This window comes from Neofelis nebulosa, chromosome 8 (genome assembly GCF_028018385.1).
Source record: "Neofelis nebulosa isolate mNeoNeb1 chromosome 8, mNeoNeb1.pri, whole genome shotgun sequence".
NCBI lineage: Eukaryota > Metazoa > Chordata > Mammalia > Carnivora > Felidae > Neofelis > Neofelis nebulosa.
The window spans coordinates 98,395,531-98,423,305 of NC_080789.1; the positions used below are offsets into that span (position 1 = coordinate 98,395,531).

At 37.5% G+C, this 27,775-nt stretch overlaps 1 protein-coding gene across 1 annotated transcript; it reads left to right on the forward strand.

Annotated features, from left to right (window-relative positions):
* The first annotated feature begins 909 nt into the window (after nt 1-909).
* On the forward strand, nt 910-27,203 carry LOC131483886 (NKG2-A/NKG2-B type II integral membrane protein-like). The gene is given in 7 exon segments (XM_058682252.1): nt 910-1,114; nt 9,624-9,818; nt 10,208-10,285; nt 10,773-10,826; nt 11,361-11,512; nt 26,457-26,560; nt 26,817-27,203. Coding segments are annotated over 7 exon segments (909 nt in total). The 3' UTR covers nt 26,938-27,203.
* The last annotated feature ends 572 nt before the right edge of the window (nt 27,204-27,775 follow it).

Here is a 27,775-nt window from a genome sequence, read left to right on the forward strand (position 1 = left end):
TATTTTCTTTGCATATTTTTAAGATAATATTTTTAGTGTAATTTTAGGCTCACAACAAAATTAAGAAGAAGCTCCTGAGATTTCCTTGATTGTCCCTGTCTGCACATGCGCATGGCCTCTTCCATTATCAACATCACTCACTAGAATGTTTCATTTCTTACCAAGGATGAATCCGCATCAATGCATATATATCACCCAAAGACCAAAGAGTACTTGAGGCTTCATTCTTGGTGTTATGGAACTGTTCTCAAATGTAATTATATTAGTGTAAAAAATATACTCGGTTTATATTATTTATTTCTTATGCTTTGCTATTTATTAGAATAAAATATGTTAATTACAAATCATAACATTAATGTAAAATTCTCTACACAGTGAATAATTCCATTTCTATTTCCAAATTAGCTGATTTGTTCTAGCCCTTTAAGGGCCCCAAATGAGGATTGAACACTCCAGGGTGACAAGGCTATCGGTCAGAATTGAGTCAGGAGACAGAAACAAGGAAGGAAGTTGAGGTAAACAATTATGATCTACTTGTAAAGGAAAGCTTACTAAGAGGAAAGGCTACTAAGTTCAATAAAATTACAAAGAATATCTTAGAATTAAAGGAGGGATCACTGGGAAGCCAGGTCCGCTCTCTGAAGATGGGATTTTTTTTTTTTTTTTTTTTTTTTTTTTTTTTTTTATTTCTGGGACAGAGAGAGACAGAGCATGAACGGGGGAGGGGCAGAGAGAGAGGGAGACACAGAGTCGGAAACAGGCTCCAGGCTCCGAGCCATCAGCCCAGAGCCTGACGCGGGGCTCGAACTCACGGACCGCGAGATCGTGACCTGGCTGAAGTCGGACGCTTAACCGACTGCGCCACCCAGGCGCCCCTCTGAAGATGGGATTTAGATGTCATCGAGGACGATGTGGCTACACACAGCTTCGTGGCAGACATGCTCACTGGATTGTCCTGGGGCAGGGCAGCTCCACACGCCTCGGGCTGAACTTGGTGAGGCTGGATCTCAGGCTGTGACTGGCAAACAGGAAGAACTCCCTGTCAGAACATCAGGAGGAAAAACCAGAAGACAAGAAACTGACGGACTGGCTACAGAAAGTTGCTGGAGGACCAGTACACAGGACTTCTTGTAGGACTGCAAATGGCAACCAGGCCATGGCGGCCAAAGGAGAGACAACACCATGAAGCCAGGAAGAAGAGCCCTTTCTGCTCCACTGGCTCTCCATTGTCTTTTACTGACAAAAGTCAACATGTGAGATGACCAGAGAGAAAATGGATAGGATCTTGCACCATTATTGACAACAGGGCAGTGAGGGTGGATTTTGAGCTGAGAGTACTAAATGAATGGCCCCTGGGGTTATCATGGAACAACCACAGGGTTTCTGTATAAGAGCCATTCAGATCGGCCAACTTCCTCTGATGATGGAACCAAAGTGTCCTCTCTGAATCTGTCTTAGTGCAGCACTATCAAAGATTAGATTTATTTCAAGGTAGAGATTGGTTTCTAATTGGATAATATCCAGTGTCCTTTGATACCTTTTCTTATATGTTGTTTTCCTCAACTGGGTTCATGTATTTTGAATGACATTTAGTTTTTTTCAATTTTTTATGTACCCACTTCTGTCAGTCGTTACAGCCATGCTAAAAAACACTTTGTTGTCTTTCCCTGTGTGACTTATTTCACTTGCTTCCAATTTGACAATAAATTTCACATTAAAAAATTAAAAAATAAAAAAATAAAAAACAACTTTGATGCAAAACATAAAGTGTTACATAAGAAAACCAAAAATTAAAATCTACAGATATTTGTGTAGGTCAAAGGCTGGTTATTGCCAGAATTCAAGACAAATGTAATTAGAAAATGATTCACAGATATTCCTATCCTAATTCAATTATAAGAGGGAAAGAAATGAAACTCGGTTATTACTTGCAAAATAAATTCATATTTCATATGCACTTATATCTGTGAAGATAGACATATTCTTTGTATTTTCTCTACATATTCCCTACACTCTTCTAGAAAAATTATGTGAATATTCAAAAGGAATTGAATATAATTGTTTATGGTAGCTGTAACTAATCCCTAAAGTTGTGTTTCATACAACCCAAGATTGCAATGACATTGAAAATTAAGCATCTAATTTTCATTCACCTGTTTGTGGTTTGGCTCTGTTAGGGTTGATCAAGTCTGGGCCTTTATGGACTTGACTCCAGACTACATACAGATGCAGCTCAGATCCTGGTATATGAGCTTGCATAGTAGAGATAGCAACTAGCAGAAATGTGTTTCTTAGTGCCTGGTCTCTGAACTCATAACCTATCACATTCTCACACACGTTATATTGTGAAACAAGTCACGGGGGCAAACTTATCATTTGCTGTCTGTAGACTACACTCTTTTCACAGTGGTCACAGGGAAAAAACGTAGATTCACTGAAAATAACCTAATCTACCATTAGAGCCGTAGGAATATTTTTTTAAGTAATACTTTATGAGATAGATATGTTTGTAAAGGATATTGTTTGGAAATAGATTAAAAATTTAGTACTCTCTTAACTTCCCATTTGGTTTTTTTTTTCTTGCCTTCTGTGCCAAATATCCTTGTAAATCAGTTTTATACAGTGACAGACATGATAGTATAGATGTTTTCAACATGGTCTTTGAGGAAATAAGTTATAAGCAGAAAATTAAAAAGTGTAAGGACATTGGCATTGAAAGTGGTCACTTCATGAAATTTCTAAGTGCCCACTCCTAGCCCTGGGACTCAGTTACATAACTGCTCTGGCTGTTTTCTCTGCTGGAATATATGATGGAAATAGTATCTTATTCATATTTACTTGAAGAGTATTTGAACAGTACCTCTCGACACAAGTAGTCACTAGATTTCAGTGGTTTTGGCTTAAGAAATTGATGCTTTTGTGTCATGATGGTCTTAAATGTAGCAACTTCATAGGGCTGTTCTGAGGAATAAATAATAATAAATGATATAATGCCCACAGATCCTTAAAATAAAGCCCAAGCACATGAAGTTCTTGCTGTCTGTGATCTCTTCATGTTTTGCTTTTCCCAGTGTCCAATAAAGGCCATTTTCCATAAAAACCAAAGCCCTATAACTGCCTTCTTCCTTTCACCCAGTGAAATAGCCAGGCATCAGAAATGCTATCTGGCAACCATTTTGATCATATACATTAAAGAAATTTGCTTTTAAAAAAGGAGAGAAATTCAATACGCATCATGTGTGGACACTAGAGTAATTTTTTCGGTGTCTGTGTTTCGTGTTTTTTTGAAATCAAGTTGCAATTACTGTCCTTTCCCTTATTGCTCAAGAACCCCAGTCTCCTCACAAAGTGTGTTATTTGGGCATCTGTATAGGCTGTGTCTTTTGGAATTGAAAAATACAAAGGAGATTGTCAATCTGTGACAAGATAGCCTGTTTGAATCCTAGATTTGGGGATCCTACAGTGTGCAGGGTGAAGAAGGGACTGAAATGCCCTATCTCTTCCAATGTTGGAATATCCCATCTACACATATGCATCTGTTACCATAAAGAATGGAGAAAAGTGAGAGATGCTGCTAAATGCATTCTGATGTAGAACACCTACCATTTTGTCACCAAGTATATTTCACATTTATAAATACATACAAAAAACAGTGCAAAAATTATTACCTATACCCATAAGAAGGCATGTGTCACCACTGTCCTGTCTCTCTAGTGAGTGGGAGATTATACATGCTGATGGGATGCACCTGAGGCACAACTAATCAGCAATCCTATCACAGAGACATTGGTATCTTTAGTCCAACAACTCAGGGTAACAAAGCAGAATGAATATGCAATATAGAGATCCATTGATTTGACACGCTGCCACTTTGCTGAATTCATGTCTCAGTTCTAGCAGTTTTTTGGTGGGAATTTTTGGATTTCTCACAGAAAGTATCATTTCAGCTGAGAAGAGTGAAAGTCTAACTTCCTCTTTGCCCATTTGGATGATTTTACTTCTTTTTGCTGTCTGATTGCTGAAGCTAGGACTTCCAACACTATAGTGAATGACAGTGGTGACCGTGGACATTGTTGTCATCTCCCTGACCTTAGGGGAAAAGGTCTCAGTTTTTCCCACACTGACAACAATATTACCTGTGGGTCTTTCCAATATGGCCTTTATGATTTTCAGTTATGTTCCTTCTATCCCTATATTTTTGAGGGCTTATATCAAGAATGGGAGCTACATTTTGTGAAAGTTTTTTTTTTCTGCATCTATGGGAGGATCTTGCAGTTCTTATCCTTTCTTTTATTAATGTGATGTAAAATATTGACTGACTTGCAGTATTGAACTAGACCTGCATCCAGGAATCAATCCCAGTTGATCAGGGTGAATAATTCTTTTAATGTATTGCTGGATCCAATTTGCTAGTATTTCGTTGAGAGTTTTTGCATCCATGTTCACAAAGGAAATTGGTTGGTATTTCTTCATTTTAGAGGGGTCTTTGGTTTTGGAATCAAAGTAATGTTGGCCTTGTAGAATGAGTTTGGAAGTTTCCCTTCCATTTCTACTTTTTGGAACAGATTCAAAAGAATAAGGGTTAACTCTTCTTTAATGTTTTGCAGAATTCCCCCGGACAAGCAGCCAGTCCTGGAACCTTGTTTGTGGGAGATTTTTGATTACTGAATCAATTTCTTTCCTGCTTATGTGTCTGTTCAAAATTTTCATTTCTTCCTGTTTCAGTTTTAGTAGTTTAAATATTTCTAGGTGTTTGTCCATTTCGTCTAGATTCTCCAATTTATTTGCATATAATTGCTCATAATATTCTTTTATTATTGTTTATATTTCTGTGGTGTTGGTGGTAATATCTCCTCTTCCAGTTGTGATTATATTTGGGTTCTTTCCGTGTTTCTTTTTGACCAGTCTGGCTACGGGGTTATCAATTTTGTTAATCCTTCAAAGAACAATTTCCTGCTTTCCTTGATCTGTTCTTTTTTTAAATGTAAATATCATGGATTTCTGCTCTAATCTTTTTTATTTCCCCTTTCCCACTGCTTTTGGACTTATTTGCTGTTCTTTATCCAGCTTTTTTAGGTGTAACTTTAGGTTGTGTATTTAAGACCTTTCTTCCTCCTTCAGGAAGGCCTGGATTCTTATGTACTTCCTTCTTATAACCATTGCTGCATCGCAGAGGTTTTGGAATATCTTGTTTTCATTTTCATTGTCTTCCATGTACTTTTTAGTTTCCTCTTTAATTTCGTGGATAGCCCATCCATATTTTAGTAGGATGTTCTTTAATCTCCAAGTAAATATGGTCCTTTCAAAAGTTTTGTTGTGATTAATTTCAAGTTTCATAGAGTTGTGGTCTGAAAATATGCACAGTATGGTCTCAATGTTTTTGTACTTGTTGAGGGCTGACTTGTAACCCAGTATGTGATCTATTCTGGAGAATGTTCCATGTGTACTCAAGAAGAATGTGTATTCTGCTTTAGGATGATGTGTTCTGAATGTATCTGTTAAGTCCATCTGGTCCAGCGTGTCATTCAAAGCCAGTGTTTCCTTGTTGATTTTCTGCTTACATGATTTGTTTATTACTGTAAGATGTGGGTGTTGAAGTCTTCTACTCTTATGGTATTATCGCCAATGAAATTTATGTTTGTAATTAATTGATATATATATTAGGATGCTCGCACATTGTAGGAATATGCATTTACAATTGTTAGATCTTCTTGGTGGATAGACCCCTTAATAATGGTTTAATGCCCTTTTACTCTTGTTACAGTCTTTATTTTTAAATCTAGTTTGTCTGATATAAGTCAGCTACTCCAGGCTTCTTTTGATGGCCACTAGCATGATAGATGGTTCCCCATCCCCTTATTTTAATCTGTAGATGACTTTAGGTCTAAAATGAGTCTCTTGTAAGAAGCATATACCTTGTTTTCTTATCCATTCTGATACCCTATGTCTTGTCATTGGAGCATTTAGTCCTTTTCCACTTAGAGTGAGTACTGAAAGATATGAATTTAGTCCCATTGTGTTCCTTCTAGAGTTGATGTTGCTGGTGGTGTTCTCTGGTCCTTTCTAGTCTTTGTTGTTTTTGGTCTTTTTTGTTTTGTTTTGTCTTTTCTCCACTAAAAGAGTCCTGCATAAAATTTTGTGCAGGGCTGGCTTAGTCGTCATGAACTCTTTTATTTTTTGTGTCTCTGGGAAACTCTTTATCACTCCTTCTATCCTGAATGACATTCTTGCTGGATAAAGAATTTTTGACTGCATATTTTTCTGAAATAGCACGTTGAATATATCCCTCTAGGTCTGCAAAGTTTATGTGGCTACGTCAGCTGCAAACTTGATGTGTCTTCTCTTATAGGGTAAGGACTTTTTTCCCTTGCTGCTTTCACAATTCTTTCCTTGTCAGTATATTTTGTGAATTTTACTAATATATGCCTTGGTGATGGTCAGTTTTTGTGGAATCTAATGGAAGGTCTCCGTGCTTCCTAGATTTTGACATCTGTGTCCTTCCCAGATTAGGAAAATGTTTTGGTATTTTGCTCATCTAAACTTTCTGCCCCTTTCGCTCTCTCTTCATCTTTTGAAACACCTCTGTTTTGGATGTTTTTCCTTTCTACTAAGTCACTGAGCTCTCCAAGTCTCGTATCCTGCTCTTTGCCTTTGTTCTCTCTTTTTTCTGCTTCATTATTCTCCATAATTTTATCTTCTATGTCACTGATTCGCTTCACTGCCATATGCAGCCTTGCCGTCATGGCATGCATTCATTTTGAATCTTGGTTGTAGCATTTTTACTATCAGCCTGACGAGATTTTATTTCTATCTCTGCAGAAAGGGATTGTCAGGTGCCTTCTATGCTTTTTCAACCCCAGCTGGTATTCACATTATCGTGGTTATTAATTCTAGTTCAGCCATCTTACTTTTGTGTGTGTTGACTAAGTCTGTGGCTGTGATATCTTACTGTTCTCTCTTTTGGGGTTAAGTCCTTTGTTTTGTCGTTTTGAAGGAAGAAAAAAATTAAGAAAATAAAAAATTAAAATTTGAAAAGAAAACAAAAAATCAAATAAAGGAAGCTAGATCCTAGGAGTGTTTTGATCTGCATATTGAAAAAAATCTCGGTAGAATAGAGAGGAAAAGGAAAGGAAAGGAGAAAAACTAAGAAAAAATTTTAGAAATTAAATATATATATATATATATAATAAAGTAGAATAAAATAAAATACAAAAATGATCTGAAATAGGAACTTAAAAAATAAAAAAAAAACAAGTTAAAAATAAAACCATTTTTTTCTGTATCCAAGAAAATAAAGAAAATTAAGGGGGGGGAATAATTTAAGGTATAACAAAAGCAACATAAATGAGCAAATAAGTGAACCAGCAAACACAATGAAACCCCAATGAAGGGACATCCAGTTTCCCCTAGAACTGAAACGATGAAGCCTCCTCTATTTCATGCACTAAGCAGGTGGAGTGACTTGTGCTGGTCTTCTGGGGGTGTGCTTGGAGGGCACAGTTGGGCAGGGCTTGGTGTAATGGCTCCATTCCCCACTAGGTGGCAGTGCGTAGGTACCGTGGTGGATCAGTGTGGCACCCATGTGCATGTGTGGGAGAGGTGGAAATGGCTTCACCCAGTGTCCTAGTCTTTGGCACAGGGACTTGCGCTCTCACTGCCCCACTAGCAAGCACCCCTCCTTGGCTGCAGACCTGTGTCCACTCTACACCTCTACCCTGTCCATGTCTAAACTGTCCACCTTCCAGGTGAAACCTCTCTCCAGAGTTTTATCTCAGACAGTGTTGTGTTTCAGAACCCCACGTTTCAGAGACCCCTTGCTTCAATCTGCACTGACTCTCTGGGGGAGGGTGTTGATGAGCAATGGCCAGGTGCCGTCTTGCCTCAGAAAATGTTCATGTGATTGCACAGTGTCAGAAGTTCAAAGATAATGGGAAATCATAACACACAGCTAGCTCCAGATTATTGTTGCACTCTGGCATCTTTGTCCCAGTACTAGCAAATGTAGCTCTTCTCTGGGAACCTTGCCCCCTGTGAAGCTACATGGCCACTACCAATTGCACTCCAAGCAGGGAACAGCTTCTCTCTCTACAGCACATAGACTGTTCAGACAGCACTGCCTGCTCCTGGGGATTCGCCCCACTTCCTCACCAGAGCACCACCAACCTCTGAGCTCTGAATCAACAGACTCCGCTCTACTGTTTATAGAAACGTGGCAGTACTGATACCTCTCCTTTCCCCTGTCAGTGGTTTTGGAGGACAGATTACTTCTTCAGTCCCCTACGAGTATTTTCACTCTTTCTGTCTCTTTTTTCCAGCTGCTTTCAGGAAGGAGTGCTTTTCTTGCAGGGTCCCAATGCACCACATTCTCCCCCTTTCTTTCTCTCTGTCTTCTCTGCATGAAAATGGCTCCCTACTCTCTTCATCTTTTCTCCCCTCAGTTCACCTCTCGCCCTGCATAACCGCCAACATCTATGCCTCAGGTTTTGCAGGTTGTTGCTACACTCCTCAGATCAATTTCCTAGGTGTTCCAAATGGTCTGGTGCCCTTCTAGCTGCCTTACAGGGAGGAGACAAAATTAGCGTCTCCATGCCATTCCAACACCTTAACTCCTCCCACCCATGAAGTAACTTTTAGAAGGTGATGCTTGTAAGTTTGAGAGCCAGGAGTAATTACAGAGTTCATGGACTGCAGACCTCATTGACTGAAGTATGAAATTTCATTTATGTGATTCGTTACCATTCCTCTAGAACTAAAGCTACTCTCACTGCCTTTGAAATCATAGATCTTTCCAGAAATTTGCACCAAGTGTGTTCTTCCATAACTGATTTACACTTTTATTTATCATTTTATACTTTCATATTTTTGCCATGAAATCAATTGCCATTTTCGATGTTAAATAAGTGCTTTTTAAAACTATGGGTTTTGTTGTTGTTGTTGTTTGTTTGTTTTCACCATTGTTCATGCTTTGGATAAGTTTAGTGTGTCACATAATGTTTTGCAACATATAAAATAGTCCTTTTAAAATTCAACAAATCTCAGAACTTCACAATTTTCAACATAAAATATCACTTGATAGCATTATATTACTCTTTAGTAAAGAAATATAAGTCCCCAAAGAAAAGTCACTTATTACAGAAATTCCTCTATGTGCTAAAACTAATATTTCTTAGTCTTACAGCACTCTATTTTTAAGCAATAATGGATTTTCAATCGTCACAAAAAATGGTGCAACAGTATTTCTCTAATACAGACTTTAATTTTAATCTGGCTATTCTAATAGTGTTTCAAGGTGTCCCTGGAATCTGACTTTACAGTAATGAGGTCAGTATTATTCTTGAATTTTTTTCTTCTTCACTTATGTATTGTTTACTCTTTCCCAACCATTACTATAGTGTCATATATTGTGTCACTGTAAAAGCCAGTTATTCTGTCACGAAATACTTATTTAAGCTCTAAGGGAAGTGGAGCTAGATTTTGCATTGTTGCACTTCAAATGAGCAGTATCCCTCACCCTGCACCCCACTCAGTGTCACTGTACTAGCAATGTCGTCAGCACATGACATACACTCTTGATCAAGACCTTCAGGGCAGGTCCATTCAGCACTGTGCCTGACACTACTCAGCTGCAGAGACGAACAACCCAAGACTAACCTGGGCAGAACTCAGTCAGGTTAAGGTGTCACAAAGACGGTGAGTGAAACCTAAGAGCACTAATAGATCCATTTCAATAACTGAGCAGGAAATGGCCCATGCGGAATTCAATCTTCAAGTTGCTTCTCAGGAGCTTCAAGGGACTGATAAGAACTACCACTGCAAAGGTAAAACATTTAATGCAGACAGGTATATCTGTTTCGGGATGTGAAGTTGGGGTGCACAGGTGTAGGGAAAGAGTAGGAAATGATCTCATGTAGTTTTCATTTGTGAGGATCAGAACTGGAAGTTGGAATATGGTAGTGTCCTTGAAGTCTGGGGACTCACTTTGTTCCGGTGTTACAATCTGTAGTGTTTGCCAACCTGTCATGGAGTAGTATGTTGACTGCCAATGCAATGGTATATTCTAAGAGAAGATTACAATTGTAGATATGGGTTTGGGGTCCAAGGGTTTACATTTGATTCCCTGCAGGTTGTTGCTTCTCTTGTTTGTAAATTTCCTAAATGATCATTTCCGTGCATCTTTTGTCAGTGTTTTCATTTCTCTTTTGTCCAGGGAGGTACATTGCTGAGATTCTGGGAATCATCTGCCTTGTCTTGATGTCCACTGTGGTAAAAATAAACGTTATTCCCTGTAAGTCAGTGTTTGAATGACTACTAGGGAATTTGTCACTTTAATGTCATCAGTTCCTTGAAATATTATATAACATATGGAATTTTATTATCTCATTTTAATGCATGCATGCTCTAAGTGTGGAGTAGTTATTCTGAATTTATCTAAAATAGAAACAACACATAATGTTTAAGGGAGTATTAAACACTTTTCAGAATTTGTATAACTCAAAGGCAAGTTATATGAGAGACCTTATTGATAGATACAAATGAATTCTTGAGATTGGTTAAACCAAATACTGTAAGAGATGGTGAAGTTGGGTTCATTGAGCTTTTGAATTATTTTCCCCCTCATGTTCATTACTTTATTAATGTTCACTGGTAAAATCAACTTTATTGTAGAGTTTTCTAATTCTAAATAATATACCAAATTTCAAACTCAGAAACTCAACTTATTGTGATCACTTAATTTAATGTTATGTTCCTTGAAGATTACTTTAATGTTCAAGCTACTGAAGGACCAGAGCAGAACAAAACATCCCTGGAAACAAAGATCCAGAAAGGTACAACATCCCTTGAAAATTCTGTTATTGGTCTACTGTCTATTTTAGCTCTATCTCCAAGTAGGCAAGATGATAACAGATTCTTTTGGAAAAAGTGAATTAGAAAATCACTGAATGAACTTTCAGAAATAATGATTCTAGGAGACTATTACTTCTTAGGCAACAATATGAAGAAATGCTCATTTAAAATCACCGTACCTGTTGTTAACAATTGCCTCACATTTTCTCCTCCTATAACATGATAAAAGATAAATCATTCCATAAAGATGGTTGTGTTCAGTGATTCTCAGGACATGTAGAGGTGGACATTTCAGTGGTTGCTTTATATGGGCACATAAATTAGGGGATGAAAGTCTGACTGTTCTCTGAGTGTGTGTGTGTGTGTGTGTGTGTGTGTGCTTTCCTTTAATTTTACCAGCTTGTGAGGGTCTATGAATATGTTATGTACACATATGTGTATCCATATACAGTATGTAAATTTTCATTTTGTAATATTCAAAGTTTTTTGGATAATACCTCGTAATCTCTTTCCAGCATGTCTCTGTTGTCATTGTCTGAAAGAGTGGTTTACGTATTCCAACAATTGCTATTACATTAGCACTGACAGAAAATCATGGAATGAGAGTTTGACATCCTGTGCCTCTAACAACTCTAACCTGCTCTACTATGATGATGAAGAGGACAAGGTAAGATTTTAGATGTTTCCAGATTCTATTAAAAGCTTGTGAGTGAATATTATGCCTGTAGGGTTCATCCGTAGTTACATATGTTTTTGTAGTTTATTTATTTTAAAGTCTTTAATACTGCACATGTTGACTCTATGACACATTATTTATATTCTTATACCTTGAATGTACATTTGATAACTTCCAGTTCTTACTTTTCATAGAAACCTGTCTCTCTAGAAATGCTCTTTTTCCTGAAATAAACTTCACATTTAATTTTACAACACATCAAGGAAACTAGGCATTTGTGCACATTGATTACAAAACATATAGAATCACGCAAATAACAATCACATCATGGGACAGAAGTTTAGAGCCTTTATCAGGCCTGCCTATTTTCATTTTATGAAATATTTCTGCTTATTTGGGGGCTTTATATCAATGGAATCATTCAGTGTGCATTTTTACGTGTGTCTCCTTTCTCTGTCAGATGGTATTTGTAATCCATCTATATCAACACATTTGTCTATAGATTGTGAAATATCACTACTCTCTTATATGAATATGACAGTTTAAAAACCATTCTCAGAAATCTAGTTCCTTTTACATTTGTGGGTATTAGAATAATTGTGTTATGAAAAGTCTTTTCTATATCTTCCTCCACATATCATATTTATAATCCTTTATTATATATAACTACATCTTACAGAGCATATTTATGTAATATAAGTGTTATGGTTTTCATAATAAAACAATAACGTATAAATATCACATAATTGTATTTATGAATAATTGTAATACACTTCCATGTAAGTGTTAGTCTGAAATTGCACAGTCATCGACATGTGGAAATTTCAATATATTAAATTTTCCCTCCATGTTTTATTGTATTGTGTAAATATCCATTGTACCAACTAGTCTTTCGATCCAAAGCTCAGTAGTCTCAGTAAAATTAATTAATAAGTTCTAATGGTTATACACAGTACCATTTTTCTGGGTTGTAAATCTTAAGGCTATTCTCTTTTGTGAGAAAGAGAAGTACTGGGCTGTGTCTTTTGCCCATTTCTCCAGGATGGTGCCTTTTTTCACCTCTTAGAAGCCTTTGTCATATTTTAGATACGAGCTCTTTCTCGAGCTTTTAAGATGAAAATATTTGTGACATGCATTTTCACACTCATTATGGAGTCTTTTAATGATCAGAATTGTATTTATTTATTTTTTAATATAATTTATTGTCAAGTTTGCTAACATACAGTGTGTACAGTGTGCCCTTGGTTTGGGGGGGTAGATTCCCGCGATTGATTGCTTACATACAACCCCCCAGTGCTCATCCCAGCAAGTGCCTTCCTCCATGCCCATCACCCATTTTCCTCTCCCCCCCACCCCGCTACCCACCCCTAGTTTGTTCTCTGGATTTAAGAGTCTCTTGTGGGTTGCCTCCCTCCCTCTCTGTTTGTAACTGTTTTTTTCCCCCTTCCCTTCCACCTTGGTCTTCTCTTAAGTTTCTCAACATCCAAGTATGAGTGGAAACATATGATATCTGTCCTTCTCTGACTATTTCACTCAGCATAATACCTTAAGCCACATAGTTTCTTTGTCTGGTCAATCTTTCTTTTTTTCCCCACCTCCTTCTTTATTTCCCTTTCTCTCCCTCTGGGATGATCAGAATTTTAATGTTACCATAGTCCTACTTAGCACTTGGTGTGTTACAATCATTACTATGGACCTATTTCAGAAGTTACTGATAGTTCATGAGTATTATTTCCTATATTATTTTCCTGGACTCACCTTTTTCTTTATTTCTTTATCTTTAAACTTTTAATTATGTTTATGATCCAGTTAGAATTTATTTTTTGTGATGCTATATTTCTGATGCTGTGAGATAAAAGTGAAGGTTATAGTTTTCTACATCATTACCTCTGTGACGGAACATCATTTATAGCAAAGTAGGTCTCATCTTCATAAATAACTTTATATACATGAAGTTCTATATGTACACGTATGCTCTAATCTCCTTTATATACAAAATATGGATATTATATATCTTCATATAATTACATATTCACAGGTCACTGTCTATACAGTCTGTCACCACCCACAGCAGTTGGAGTAAAATGTAGAGACTTACTTGCCTTTATGGCCCCTTACCGTGTCCCAATTATACTGTGTCCTCATATTTCTCTACTTACTTCGAGAATCACATGGAATTTATAATTTTTCTCCAACTGATAGTTTTGCTTCAAATATCAAACAATTTAGAGAACACAGTGAAGGAAAGTCCATTATACCTATGAGAGTTTTATTCTTTCTTTTGTTCTCTCTTTCTTCCTGATGATTCAAGATGCCTTCTTTTGCCATTTCTTCTCTTTAAGAGTTCTTTCAGAGTGGGTCTGGTGGTGATACATTTTCTCAATTTTCTTCATCGAAGAATGTCTTGATTTCCCCTGCATGCCTGTTGATTTTTTTGGTGGATACTCAATGGGTTTTATTATTTTTTTTTATCAAAAAACAATGTTTTGTTTTTGTGTTTGTGTTTGTTTTGTTTTGTTTTTAGAATCAAGCAGTTAGTGTCTACAAATTTTCTGTCTTCCTAGCAGCCTTTTTGTGTTATTTTGACTGGAGAGAAAAAACATTGTGGAGACTTGAGTGTGTACCTGTTGGTGTCTGTAGGCTCTCTGACACCAGTCTATGTGAGGTAAAGGGCAATTCCAGTGAACTCACCTCCATGTCATTCCTTGGGTCTCCAGGGCTTGGATCTGTCAGCTTTCTCATTACCTTTCTGAATCTTGTGTCATCTTATGTATAATGCCCAGGGACAGTTGCTGCACTGGTGGGAGGAATAGGGAAAAGTCTATGCACTCTTTCTTTCCAAACAGGAATCTTGTCTGTGGTGGTTTTATTTTGAATGCTCCTAAAGTTAGTAGTGTTCAGCATCGTTTCCTGTACTCACTTGCCATCTATACATGGTATTTGGTGAAGTATCTAATGAAAATTTTTGCTAATAATTTTACCTTTTTTCATTGCATTTTGAGCATTCTTTATGTACCCTGGCGGCAAGTCTTTTATTAGATGTTGGCTTTGTAAATGTTTCTTCACAAGTTTATGACTTTCTTACCTCTTCAAAGAGTAGATATTATCTTAATGAACTACATTTCATCAATTCTTCTTTTGTGGATTATGCTTTTGACATTCTGTCTAAAAAATCTCTCACCAACTGTAGGTCATGCATTTTTTATAAAACATTTGAACGTTTTTATGTGTGATCAATTTTGAGCACTTTAATGTAGTATAAAGTATATAATCATTAATCATATTTGATAGTCCATTGTTTCCAGAACATTTGTTGAAAAGACTCTACTTTCTCCACTGAATGACTTTGCATTTTGGTGGAATTGTGCATTTTGTATTGTGTGGGTACAAATGTTGTCTTTCTCATCTGTTTAATTAATGTCCTTATGTATTTTTATGTCTGTTTTGTACTTGAAAGATCATCTTTGTTGTTTAAGTGTTTATTAATTCATTTTGAGAGAGTGAGAATGCCAGCAGAGGGAGGGGCAGAGAGAGAGAGGCAGAGAATCCCAACCAGGGTCCATGGTGTCAGCACAGAGCCTGACCTGGGGCTCCATCTCAGGTTCCATGAACAGTAATCAAGAGTCAGAGGAATAAATGACTGATCTACCCAGGTGCCCACAAAATTGTCCTTTTTTAAATGGTGAATTTATTCAAGTTCATTTTCAGAGTTATGCTACCTATTCAGGATCGTTGCATGGATGTTTCCTATTCATTTCTATCTTTCTAAAGGTTTTATTTAATGTTTATTTTTTATTTATTTATTTTGTGTGAGAGAGAAAGTGCATGGGAGAAGGTCAGAGAGAGAGAGAGAGAGAGAGAGAGAGAGATGGAGACAGAATAACTTCCCAGCAGGTTCTGCTCTGTCAGTGCAGAACCCAATGTGGAGCTCAAACTCACAAACCCTGACATCATGACCTGAGCCCAAATCAAGAGTTGGACAATCAACCAATGAACCTCCCAGTCACCCCTTTATAAAGGTTTTTTAAAAATAAAAAGAAATATTAGTTTTATCATTTACCTTCTGTATCATGGAAATCACATCAATTGATCTTCTTTGCTAATGTGATAAATGAAGATTCTTTATGGCCTTTCAAATGTAATACAAATGGCACTACTTCAATGAATCTACTCATCATTGTCCTGATATGTAATTTCCTTCTTTTTTTAGTATTCCCATCAAAATGTATATGACACATATTTCATTAGCCTCCTTTTCTGACCCTACAATGATTTCTTTTTGCTTTTTAAACTGGCATTACATTTTTCTTTATTCATAAACATCTAAATACTTTCTAACTGAGTGTGAAAAGATTTCTGAATTACAGACAAATTTGTATTAGAAATTTTATCTTTTTTAATTTTTTTAACGTTTATTTATTATTGAGACAGAGAGAGACAGAGCATGAACGGGGGAGGGTCAGAGAGAGAGGGAGACACAGAATCCTAAACAGGCTCCAGGCTCTGAGCTGTCAGCACAGAGCCCGACGTGGGGCTCGAACTCATGCACCGCGAGATCGCGACCTGAGCCGAAGTCGGACGCTTAACCGACTGAGCCACCCAGTCGCGCCTTATATTAGAAATTTTAAGACACTTCTGATATTTTTTTTTCTAGTTCTTTGTATAGGTGGGATTGTATTTGGTAGGATTTCGTAGGATTGTATTTGGTAGGATTTTTTCCCAATGTTCCATCTTGTTTTAAATATTTTCGCATTTCTTCATATATCATCCTCTCATACTTTTACTGTGGTACAAGGCACATACAGATGGGTCACATGGTACACGTGCTAACAGATGGCCGAGTTTTCAGTGTCACCACTGCATGGAATGAGAAAATGAATATTACCAACACTGCGAAATGCCCCTATCAATTTCTTGTCTGCCTTTAAAAACACTTTATAGAAATGGAATCAGAGAGTATGCATATTTTGTTTTTAGCATTTTCAGGCGAAGCCAAACTTGTGTGATTCATCCATATGTAGCTGCATGAAGTTGTCAGTGGTCCACATCTCTTTGCTGTTCTGTTGTCCGATTGTCCTATGTTGCATTCGCCCATTCTATTGCGGATGCTCTTGGATATTTGGGTGTTGGTCATTTGGGGCTGCTTTGAGTTATTCTACTATACATCCGTCACAATCAGCTTTTAGCTAAATGTATGTGTGTCATTTCTTCCTTCTGTAACCTTAACTGGCTCCTCTCATTGCTGCTTGAGAGGGAAGCAATTGAGATCGTGCATTGATAACATTCTTCCTTTGTGTGTGATTGACAAAGGTACCCATTGTCTGTAAACACTACTTTAGCTTCATCCTAAAAGCTTTGATGTATTCTCAGTTTATTATCATCCAGTACAAGGTAATTTCTCTCATCCAGTACAAGATAACTTTCCAAGATTTCATCTTTGAACTGTAAATGTTTCAGAAGTCTCTCACTTCCCACATGTTAGGAAATTTCCCAGATTTCTTTCCATTGTTTCTTCTCATTTGTTTCCTTGTCTTTAGAGGAAATACTTTGAATATTTCCATGCTTCCATCCTTAAACTTTTTGATCCCTATGGATGACCTAGAACACTTTCTATATATGCCAGTTATGTGAAGCTGTTTCCACTATTTTGACAGTCTTCCATAGTTCTCCTGCTTTTGTGACAAACTGATCTTACTTACTGAAGGAAGAGAGTTCAGTCTTCAGCTATACTCATTGAATTGTTTATTTACCCTTCTAATTCTGTCAGTTTCTATGTCCTGTGTTTAAGGGTTCTGTTCTTAGGTAAATAATGTATGTTTATAATTGTTTGATCTTCCTCTTATATTGACAGGCTTAACATTTGGAAATGTTTCTTGTACTTTCTATTAATATTTCTTGTTTTAACAGCTGCTTTGATATTAGAACAGCCATTTCTGCTCACATCTTTGCTTACTGTTAGCAGGGTCTACTTTTTGTTATCCCTTTATTTTCACCTATCTGTGTCTTTGAATCTACAGTGTGTCTGTTACAGACAGCGTATAGGTGGGTATTAGTCTTTTATTCAGGATGACACTTTCTATCTTATAATTGGAATACTTATTTAATTCACATGAGTATAATTCCTGGGATATTTGGATTTAGGTATCCCATTTGCTATTTATTCTATACTTATGTCTTGCTTTCCTCTTCCACTTAACATCATAGCTTTTGTATTGAACATATGCTACACTAGTGTTCCATTTTATTTCCTCTACTGTTGTCTTTAGTATATTCTTAAGTTATTTCCTTAGCAATAGTTGTAGGTATTACAAATCTATCTTTTGTTTGTTTTTGTGGAGATGATATTGGCATCTCACATTGCATACATGTAATGCTGACAATCTGTTCATTTGATAAATTGATGTATTGGCATATGATTACTATGGCCATGTTAGATAACACCTTTTCATGTCACATATTTATCATTTTTTGTATGTGTTGAGAGAAGCTAAGAATTAGTCTTAGCAACTTTGAAGTTTATAACAGCAATGTCTGTAATCATATGTTGTACATTACACCTCCAAAAATTATCTATTATATATAAATTTGCATTCTTTTTAAAAAAAATTCAATGTTTATTTCTTTTTTGAGAAAGAGGGAGAGAGACAGACATGAGCGGTGGAAGTTCAGAGAGACAGGGAGACACAGAATCTGAAGCAGGCTCTAGGCTCTAAGCTGTCAGCACAGAACCTGACGTGGGGCTCAAACTCAGAAGCCATAAGATCATGACCTGAACCGAAGTCAGATGCTTAACTGACTAAACCACCCAGGAGTCCCGTAAATTTGTATTCTTAAACATCTTCACAAACCCCCAACCCACAGTCCCTGATAAACGCATTCTAATCTTTGTTTTTACCAGTTCAGTCTATCAGATTTCATGCGAAAGACAATGCAATATTTGTCTGTTTCTGTGTGATTTTCGTCCCTTACCATAATGCCTTCAAGGTCCATCCATTTGTTACAAATGGCAAGATATCCTTCTTTCACCAGGTTAGATAATATTTCACCGTGAGTGTATGTGTGTGTCTGTGTGTTTGTACGTGTATATATATCACACTCTTTGACTTTATGCCGGTTGCCAGATACTCAGGCTCCTTCCATTTCTTGGCTATTGCAAATAATGTTGCAATGAGCATGGGTGTGCAGCTATACCTTTGAGATGCTGATCAGTTACTTTGTTTATTTTGAAAATAATTTTAATGTTTAATATTTTTGAGGTCTGGAGGGGCAGAGAGAGAGGAAGACACAGAATCTAAAGGAAGCTATAGGCTCTGAGCTTTCAGCACAGAGCCTGATGTGGGGCTCATCCATATGAACAAGGAGATCATGACCTGAGCTGAAGTTGAACACTCAAACGAGTGAGCCACACAGGTGCCCCATTGATCACTTCCTGTAAACACATATGTAAGAGTGACGTACTATTTTCCACTGGGGCAGAACCAATTTACATTTCCTCCAAAGAACTGGAGGAATTGCAATCCCAAAGGATTGCATTTCCATGATTCTTGATATTGAACAACTTTCATGTACTTATTGGCCATTTGTATGTCTTCAAAAAATGTATACTGAGGCAATTAACCCATTTTTTACATTGGATTTCTCTCTTTGTTTTATTCTGTTGTATGAGTTCTTTATATATATTGGATATTAGTCATTTATCTGATATTGGTTTACAGATATTTTCTTCTCTTCTCTCCATGTCTCTCAACTATTTGATTCTTTCCTTTGCTGGGCAGAAGTTCTCTAGTTTAATGCAGTCCCTCTTTTCTTTTTTAGTTTCTTTTGCTGTGATTTTTCTGACTTATCCCTGAAATCATTACCTGCACCAAAGTCAAGGGTCTTTTTCCTTTTGCCTATAACAGTGATATTCTATTTGTTATATATTTTAATGTTACCAATTTTTGTCTTTTTGTTTCAATTGAATAATTCCTTTTAGCATTTCTGTAGGGCACATCTAATTTCTTCTGACACATGGCTTTAAAAACCACCACTGGAGTCATGCTGCTGCTTTCCCCTGACTGCCATCTGTGGCAAAAGTTGAAACTTTGATACACCATCCTCTAGGATGCCGGGAAAGTCTTTATCTCTTCTTCATTTCTGAATGACAGCTTTGCTGAGTAAGGCATTCTTGGTTGATATTTTTTTTTTCCCTTTGACCACTTTCAGAATGTCATCCCATTGTCTCCTGCTTTCTACAGGAAGAAGATCTTGTGAGATGATACTTTTTGGGGTCTGGTATGGCAAGCTGACGGCAGAGCCTTCATAACAGTATTGGATCTGTTGCCCAAGATCGGCACAGATGGAACTACCAAAGCAACTGGCTTTTGGTGCATAGGTTCATTTGTTGTAGCTGTGGCGCTGGGGTCTCAGTTGGAGACATGTGTAGATATTCCACGCACTGTACCTGTGTCTCAGGGGCTCACCATTGCGACTCTGGCTAGCAGAGGATTGTAGCAAGTACAGAGGCCCTGGATGACAAGGTTCATTGGTGACTGGGGCCATGAGCAGTGTGTGGTAGTAGCATATGCTGGGGACGGGGAGTCCAAGTTTCCACTCTTTCCCAAGTGGCAGTAGCATGATCCAGTGGTGGCTTGTGAGCCATGTGTCAGGACCCAGGGATCTGGACACAGACCTCTAGATTCTTGGTCTCCAATGACAGCTAAGGCTTTCAGTGGACGCTGAAAGTGTGTCTGGGGATGTAGCAGTATAGCAGCAGCAATGAGGATTCAGAACCCTACAGTTGGACCGGAGAGAAGAGACTCTAGGCAGTGGTGACTTGGCCTACCAATGAAGGGTCAGTGCCTTGAGCTACCATAGGTGGAGAAAAGTCTTCAGGTGTTAGCCATGGCAGTTCAGAGTCTAAGCCTGGGAGGTTTTGGAGTTCCAAATAGCAAGAGCATCCTTTGCAATGAATACACAGGGTCATTAAATGGAACATGGTGAGTGGGGCTCAAGGCAGCAAATATCTGCACCCATAGTGGCAGTTAAGGCACATCTTAGGATCTGGGGTCAGGTCTCAGGAAACAGCCCCAGTAATGTGACACAATGCCCTAACCTGGGACTAAGAGAGGGCAAAAATCAGACGCAGTTCTAGTCTTGTATACATGATGTGCTATGGCCACCAATCCCTAAGAGCAGAATTGGAGCCCTTGAAGGCAGGTCTCATCATAGCAACACCTCCAGCCTCTGGGAGGAGGTGTAGAGGGCACAATCTGGGCTGTTCCAACAACTGGGATTAGAATTGACGGGCCCCTTCTGTTGCAAAAGCTGCAGACATCCCCATAGTTGAAGCTTAGTGGGTTCTCCTGCTCCCCTTCTTTCCATGAGGTGACTCTCCATGAGGGGATTCCTCCAGGTGCCAAGTGGCTCTCAGCTGCAGGGTTGGGTGATGCAGGCCAAATGCTTCCTTTTCTTTCCATGGGACCATCCTGGATTTTTGATCGGCACCAGATTGTTGGTGTTTCTTTGTTGTCTAGAGCTTTCCCTGAGCCATTTTTAGTTTGAAGGTGTTTAGTTACTGTTCTGACTGATTTTGTGGGCAGATGAGCATTATGACCTCCTAGTCTCCATCTTGCTCATGGCACTCTTTACACGTATACAGTTAACTGATTGTCATCTACGCCCCATGAATCCTGACTAATTTCCGATAAAATATATTAAATTAGCACTAACAAGCTCCTTTCCACCACCTATTATAGGTATGCCTCAACTTTCCAAAAATTTGGATTACCTCACTTTGCTTCTCTGAAAGCCCTACACCAATACCAGTTTTTGCTGAACAACAGAAATCTGAAGGGGATTTTTGTGTTTAGGACAAAAGGCGAAAAGTGAAAATTGTGTTCAGGGCTAGTTTTACTGTTTAGTGTCAGCTCACACCCCAAGCAGCAAGATTCGTCCTGTCAAATTCATTTCTCAGAAACTATATAATCTGTATATCAGTATCAAGCATAGGTTTGAACTGTATTTTTGAGTGACTGTGCTTCATCTCAATTTATCTTTTGTATCCACTCACAAGACATGTCTTGAGGTGTCAGAAAAGCCTAAGGAGGTTATATGTGTTATGGGTTTGGGGGCGTGGTTGCTTTCTGTATCAGGAAATGCTCAATCATTTTTCCATGTAAATCAATGTTATTTGCTTTTTCACTTTACACCATTTCAGCTTTGGAAAGCTTTCATAGGAACAATCTGCTTTCAGAGAGAACAGGAGATCCATCCTTCTACCCACGTTGTAATGAGGCCAGCTAGCACTGGTTGCCCAACACCAGCTATTCATAACTGTACCTTCTCTGCATTGATGATTTCACATTAGAGACCTGAAATGAAGCATTCGTGGTGACTTTGCAACACAAATATTAGTAACTGCTAAAATATATAAGGCATATGGTATACATCCGACTATACAGTGTTATAATAATGGCCTTGATAATCTTCTTTCTCAACATAATTTAGAGAGAAAAATACACAGGTTTTGAAATTTACTGACACATCTATCGTTTCTCTATTCCTTCTTGTGGGTGTGCATTACCATCTATCAGTTACTTTTAGCTTGAAGAACATTTCTGAAAGGCAGGTGTAGTAAGAAAAATTGTTAAGTTTTGTGTTTCATGTGGGGTCTTTATGCATCTTTTCTTCCTGAAAGACAGCTTTGCTGAATTATAATTCTTGTTTGACAGGTCTTTTTGCTTTGTTTTCTTTTGTTTTGGGTTTTTATGTGTTTGTGTGGGGAGTTGCCTTTGTTGTTGTTGTTGTTGTTTTGTTATTTTTAGTATTTTCCTGGTGAAACTTATCTATTAATCATATTGTTATTTTCCTAAATATACTGAGTTGTTTTTCTCTTTCTCTTGCTATGATCACCTATTTTTGTTGGTTTGCCTTTCATGTTATTCTTAAGCTGTTGCAAACAAAACAAAACACAGCAAAACAACATTTACCACATTACCCATGTTAAAAAAATAGACTACTTTGTTAGAGAAGTTTTAGTTTCATAGCAAAACTCAGACATAGCACAGAGGTTTTCTGCATTCCCCTACTGTCTGTGTGTCAATGCACAAGCAGTTCGTGGACTCTCTCATTTTCAAAATCCCTCAGTGGGTGATTCACTTGCTACAACTGATAAACCTGTACTGACACCTCTTTATCACCCAAGATCCATAGTTTACTTTCAGGTACTCTTGATGTTGTGCATTTTAAAGTTTGCAAAAATATATAAGGACACGTATGGAGTTATACAGAATAGTTTCCCGTCCTTCAAAATCCTCTGTCCTTCACCTATCCATGCTTTTCCCCCCTAAACCCTGTCAACCACTGTTCTATTTACTGTCTCCATAATTTTGTTTTTTTCCAGATGGTCATATAGTGGGAATCATACAGTCTCACTACTTACATTGCATTTCGCTAGATCATGCATCGTAACCAACATCAGCACATATGTTAGGAGTGTTAACTATCACATTGTTGCCCAAAAGATATCTAGTAATTTCACCTTGTAAAACTGGAACTCAACTCACTGAACAATAATTCCACTTTTCCTCTTTCCCCTCAACCCTGAGCAATCACTATTCTACTTGCTCTATCACTTTTACTACTTTGGATACTTCATATAAGTGGAATCATAGAGTTTTATTTTTTATTTCATATGTATGACTGGCTTATTTCATTTAGCATAATCTCCCGGAGCTTCATCCATATTGTAGCAGGTGATAGGATTTCCTTCCTTTTTACACCTGAACAATATTACAGTGTTATGTGTATATTATGCTTTCTTTTCCATTCATCCATCAGTGGACATTTGTGCTGCTTCTATCACGTGGCTTTTATGAATATTGCTGCAGTGAGCATTGGTATATATATATATATACCAATTATATATATATATAATCTTTGAGATCTTTATTTCAATTCTTTTAGATAGTTTCCTACATGTGGGATTCCTGATTATGATGTGGTAATTGTATCTTTAATTCTTGAGGAAACTCCATACATGTCTTCATAACGGCTGACTGATTTACATTCCCAACAACCATGTGTGGGTCTCCTCCTTTTCGACCTCCTCACTGACACATTTTTAAGAAATGTTTATTTACTTATTTTGAGAGAGAGAGAGAGCAAGCAGGGGAGGTGTCGAAGGAGGGAGAGAGAGAGCATCTGAAACCAGATCTACGCCATCAACACAAAACCCGATGCGGGGCTAAACCCACAAACTGTGACATCATGACCTGAACCAAAACCAAGATTCGGATGTTAACCAACTGAGCCACCAGGCGCCCGGACACATTTCTGTGTGTGTGTGTGTGTGTGTGTGTGTGTGTGTGTGTGTGTTGCATCCATCATAATGAGTATAAGGTGATAACTCATAGTGAATTTGATTTGCATTTCTCTGCTCATTAGCGATATTGAGCATCTTTTCACATGATTTTTCACTATTTGTATATATTCCTTGCAAGTTTGTGTATTTCATTTCTTTGCCCACTTTTTCGTTGTGATTTTTGGTGTTTGCTGTAGTCGTTACTGACTTGTAGATTCCTTGTATATTTTAATATGATTCCCTTGTTTTAGATATGATTTGCAAGTGTTTTTCTCCACTCTGTATTTTCATTGCTGATCATGCCTTTTAATGCTAAGGAATGTTTCAGGTTGATATTGCCCAGTTGTCTACGATGGACCTTTCCTTTGTGTTCTGTGGTTTTGGTGGCCTAGCCAAGAAATCATTCCCAATTACAATGCTGGTTATTATCCCCCCCCCTTTTTTCTCTTTGAGGAACTTTATAGTTTTACATCTTCCATTTATGTGTTTAGTTCATTTCAAGTTAATTTTAGTATACGGTGTAAATGTAAACATCCAACTTCATTCTTCTGCATGTGGGAAGACAGTTTCCAAACACCCTCTCAGAAAAGATCCATTGTTTCCCTATTGAATTGTTCTGGCATCCTTATCAAACCTGATTAGACCGATTATATGTGGGTTTGTGTCTGGATATTTTTAAGGTAATGTTTCCATGGGGGATTTAGGGTCTGTGTCTTTCTGTCCCTTCATCTTGCTGCTTGTGTCCCGTTCCAGTCGGAACTAGTGCGCAGGGAAGGGATACGGATTCTGTCCTAGATAATGTGGCGTAAGGCTAATGGAGGTGGAAGACATGTCACCCATCCCTGATTTTCACACTAAGTCACTTCACAATCCACTCTGTTCCCTCAAGAGTATTTCTTTGTCTGTATTTGCCAGTGTTCTTTGGTCATTTCATTATGATGTCATGAGACGTGGATTTGTACGTGCTCATTCTGTTAGCAGTTCCTTAAGTCTCTGGTGTCTATAAATATTTTAAATGATATTAGTAGGCTGTTTTTTCGTCATGCCTTAAGATTGTTGTCCTGTTTTTTTTTTCTGCCTATGTTGTTCTTCTCATATCTACTTAGACCTATGCTGGCTATCCTGACACTGTTTTGAAAGTCTCTGAATTCTGTAAATTCTTCTCTTTATTCTGTCTCATCTTAAGGTATAAATAAATTTTTTTACACCTCCAAATTCATCAGTTCTTTTCTACCGCATCCCAAATTTTCTGCAGAGAAAATTTAGTGAATTTTCCATTTCAGATATATATTTGTTCACTCAGATTCTCTGTGGTTTCTTCATATACTTTTATTTCTCTATTGATTTTTCCTACTTGCTAAATTACTGACATCACATGTTCATGTATTTATTTCAACTAAGTTTTCTGTAGAGCTTACATATCTTTATAAATAGGACTTTTCAATGCTTTTTCTAATATGTGCAACAATCACCCCATTAGAAGTTTCTATTGACCTATGCTTTCCCTTCATTGGAAGACATTTTCCAATTTCTCTTCACATTTCTTAACTTTTTATGTAGACATTTTTAAAAGTATAGTGTAGTAAATATGCATTGTTTCATTTTTCCTAGATTTAGTATATTGTTTTGTTGTAAAAACTTTATGTCAGCATCTTCTCCACTAAAGTCTGTTTGCTGATAGTTTTCTTCAACTTTTCCATGTTCTTACTGCTTTCTTTTATGACCTTGTGACTTTGAATCCTTGATGTTAATTACTAGTTTTTTTGTTTTTGTTTTGTTTTTAAGAAAGGATGTGTTCAAACACTGCAGGTCAGTACAGCTTCCACGTTCTGCAGTGTGACCTCAGTGCCTGTGTGTGAATGCGGGAGGGGACTGTTCAGACCTTTACTCTCAGTTCCCAAGTGTCCTTGTGCTCTTACTTCTCCTGGGTTCCTCTTGGTCTCCTCTCCATGTGTGTCTATTTTTTCCATAAGCTAAGAGTGTTGGAGAGCTAATGTCAACTCTTCCGTTATATTCTCACATCCAGTGTCTTTCCATTATATTTATGGGGGTCACAGTGCTTGCCACATTCACCACAACCTCTGACCAGCACAAGTATGGGTTTTCTTCATCATTTCCGAGCGAAATCAGCACTTGGAGCTGAAACGTGAATGGATGCCCGTCCCCATCCCCAGTGCTGATCAGGTCTCCCCCTGTGGCGCCAGCACCCTTGCTCTTTGCAGCTTCTCCCAGTTGTAACAGCTTCAGTCTTCTTATCACTGAGCCAGGGGTGGGCAGGTGGGGAGACACGGGAGCATCCTAGGCGAGAAGGTGACAAATGTGCTTCTGACTTGAATCTCCACTGTACATATTTCATAACTTACTAACCTTTGGTCCATTTTCTAAACTCTGAAATTGTTTTCACGGTCAGTTTGTCCTCTTCACTTAATCCTACTAAGATAATTTTATAGTTTCGTGTCCAGGGCATAACATTATATTATAATTTGAAAGTTTCTATAAAGGAAGAAAGGATGAACTTTTATTTGTTATTACAGACTTCAAATGAGTATAAGAGCGTGTATTTGACTTCCGGTAAAATTTGTTTTCTCATAGTTTTTATTGAATTTACTCTCTGCTACAACATGGATTAGAGGCTCCAATAGAAGCCATCATAGTTCATCTGTGCAGCCAAAAGCCTTAACGTTTTCTTCTGAAGTGTAAGTCCCTTGAAAACTTTTGATGTTATGTGTCACAAGAATTGTTCTTAGAAACAAAAACAACAATGTGTGAACAATCGGATAAACACAGTAGTTGAAGGTTTTCCAGAGAAAAATGGTATGGGAAATCTTGAGATGGAGATATATAAGTATGAGTCAAAATGGATGGTTCATTCCTCAAAATACTGTGGTACATAGTAAGAGATATAAGTAATCTTATGGTAAGATTAATGAGATATAATGCTCTGTATTTCAGGTTGTCAGTATCTTCAGAGATTGACAAGAATTGTCCATATATCGATTTTCGTCTAAAAAAAATTTATTTTTCACCTTGCTCAGTAATAAGACCATATGTGTGTAAGCACCAGGCATTTTAGTTACCTCATTTCGGTATAATGCTATTTAACCATTGATAAGGAATCCATCACTCATTACTTCAACAACCATACAATTGTTTTCGTTGCACATTTTGAAGATAATATTTTTTAGTGTAATTTTAGATTCACAACAAAACTAAAAGGAAGTTCCAGAGAACCCTCTATTGCCCCTGTCTGCACACGTGCATGGCCCCTTCCATTATCACCCTCACTCCCTAGAATGTTTCATTTGTTATCAAGGATGAATCCGCATCAATGCATATATATCACCCAAAGTCCAAAGTGTAACTGAGGCTTCATTCTTTGTGTTATAGAACTGTTTTTCAAATTTAATTATATTAATGTAAAAAATATATACTCAGGTATATATTATTTATTTCTTAAGCTTTTGTTATCTAGTAAAATTAATTACATATATGTATATATATACATATATATATACAAATCATAACATTACTGTAAAAATTCTCAACAAAATGAATAATTCCATTTGTATTTTCAAGTTAATTAATTTGTCCTAGCCCTTAAAGGACCTCAAAAAAGGAATGAACCACCCAGGGTGACAAGGTTATCAGTCAGAAATGAGTCAGGAGACAGAAACAAGGGACACTTGAAGTAAACAATTATCTACTTACAAGGGAAAGCTTACAAAGAGGAAAGGATACTGGTTAAAGAAAATTACAAAGAATATCCTAGAATTCAAGGACAGATCATTGAAGCCAGGTCTACTCTCTGAAGATGGGATTCAGATGTAATTGAAGATGATGTGGCTACACAAAGCTTGTTGGCTGACAGGCTCACTGAAATGGCCTGGGACAGAGCACCTCCACACTCCACG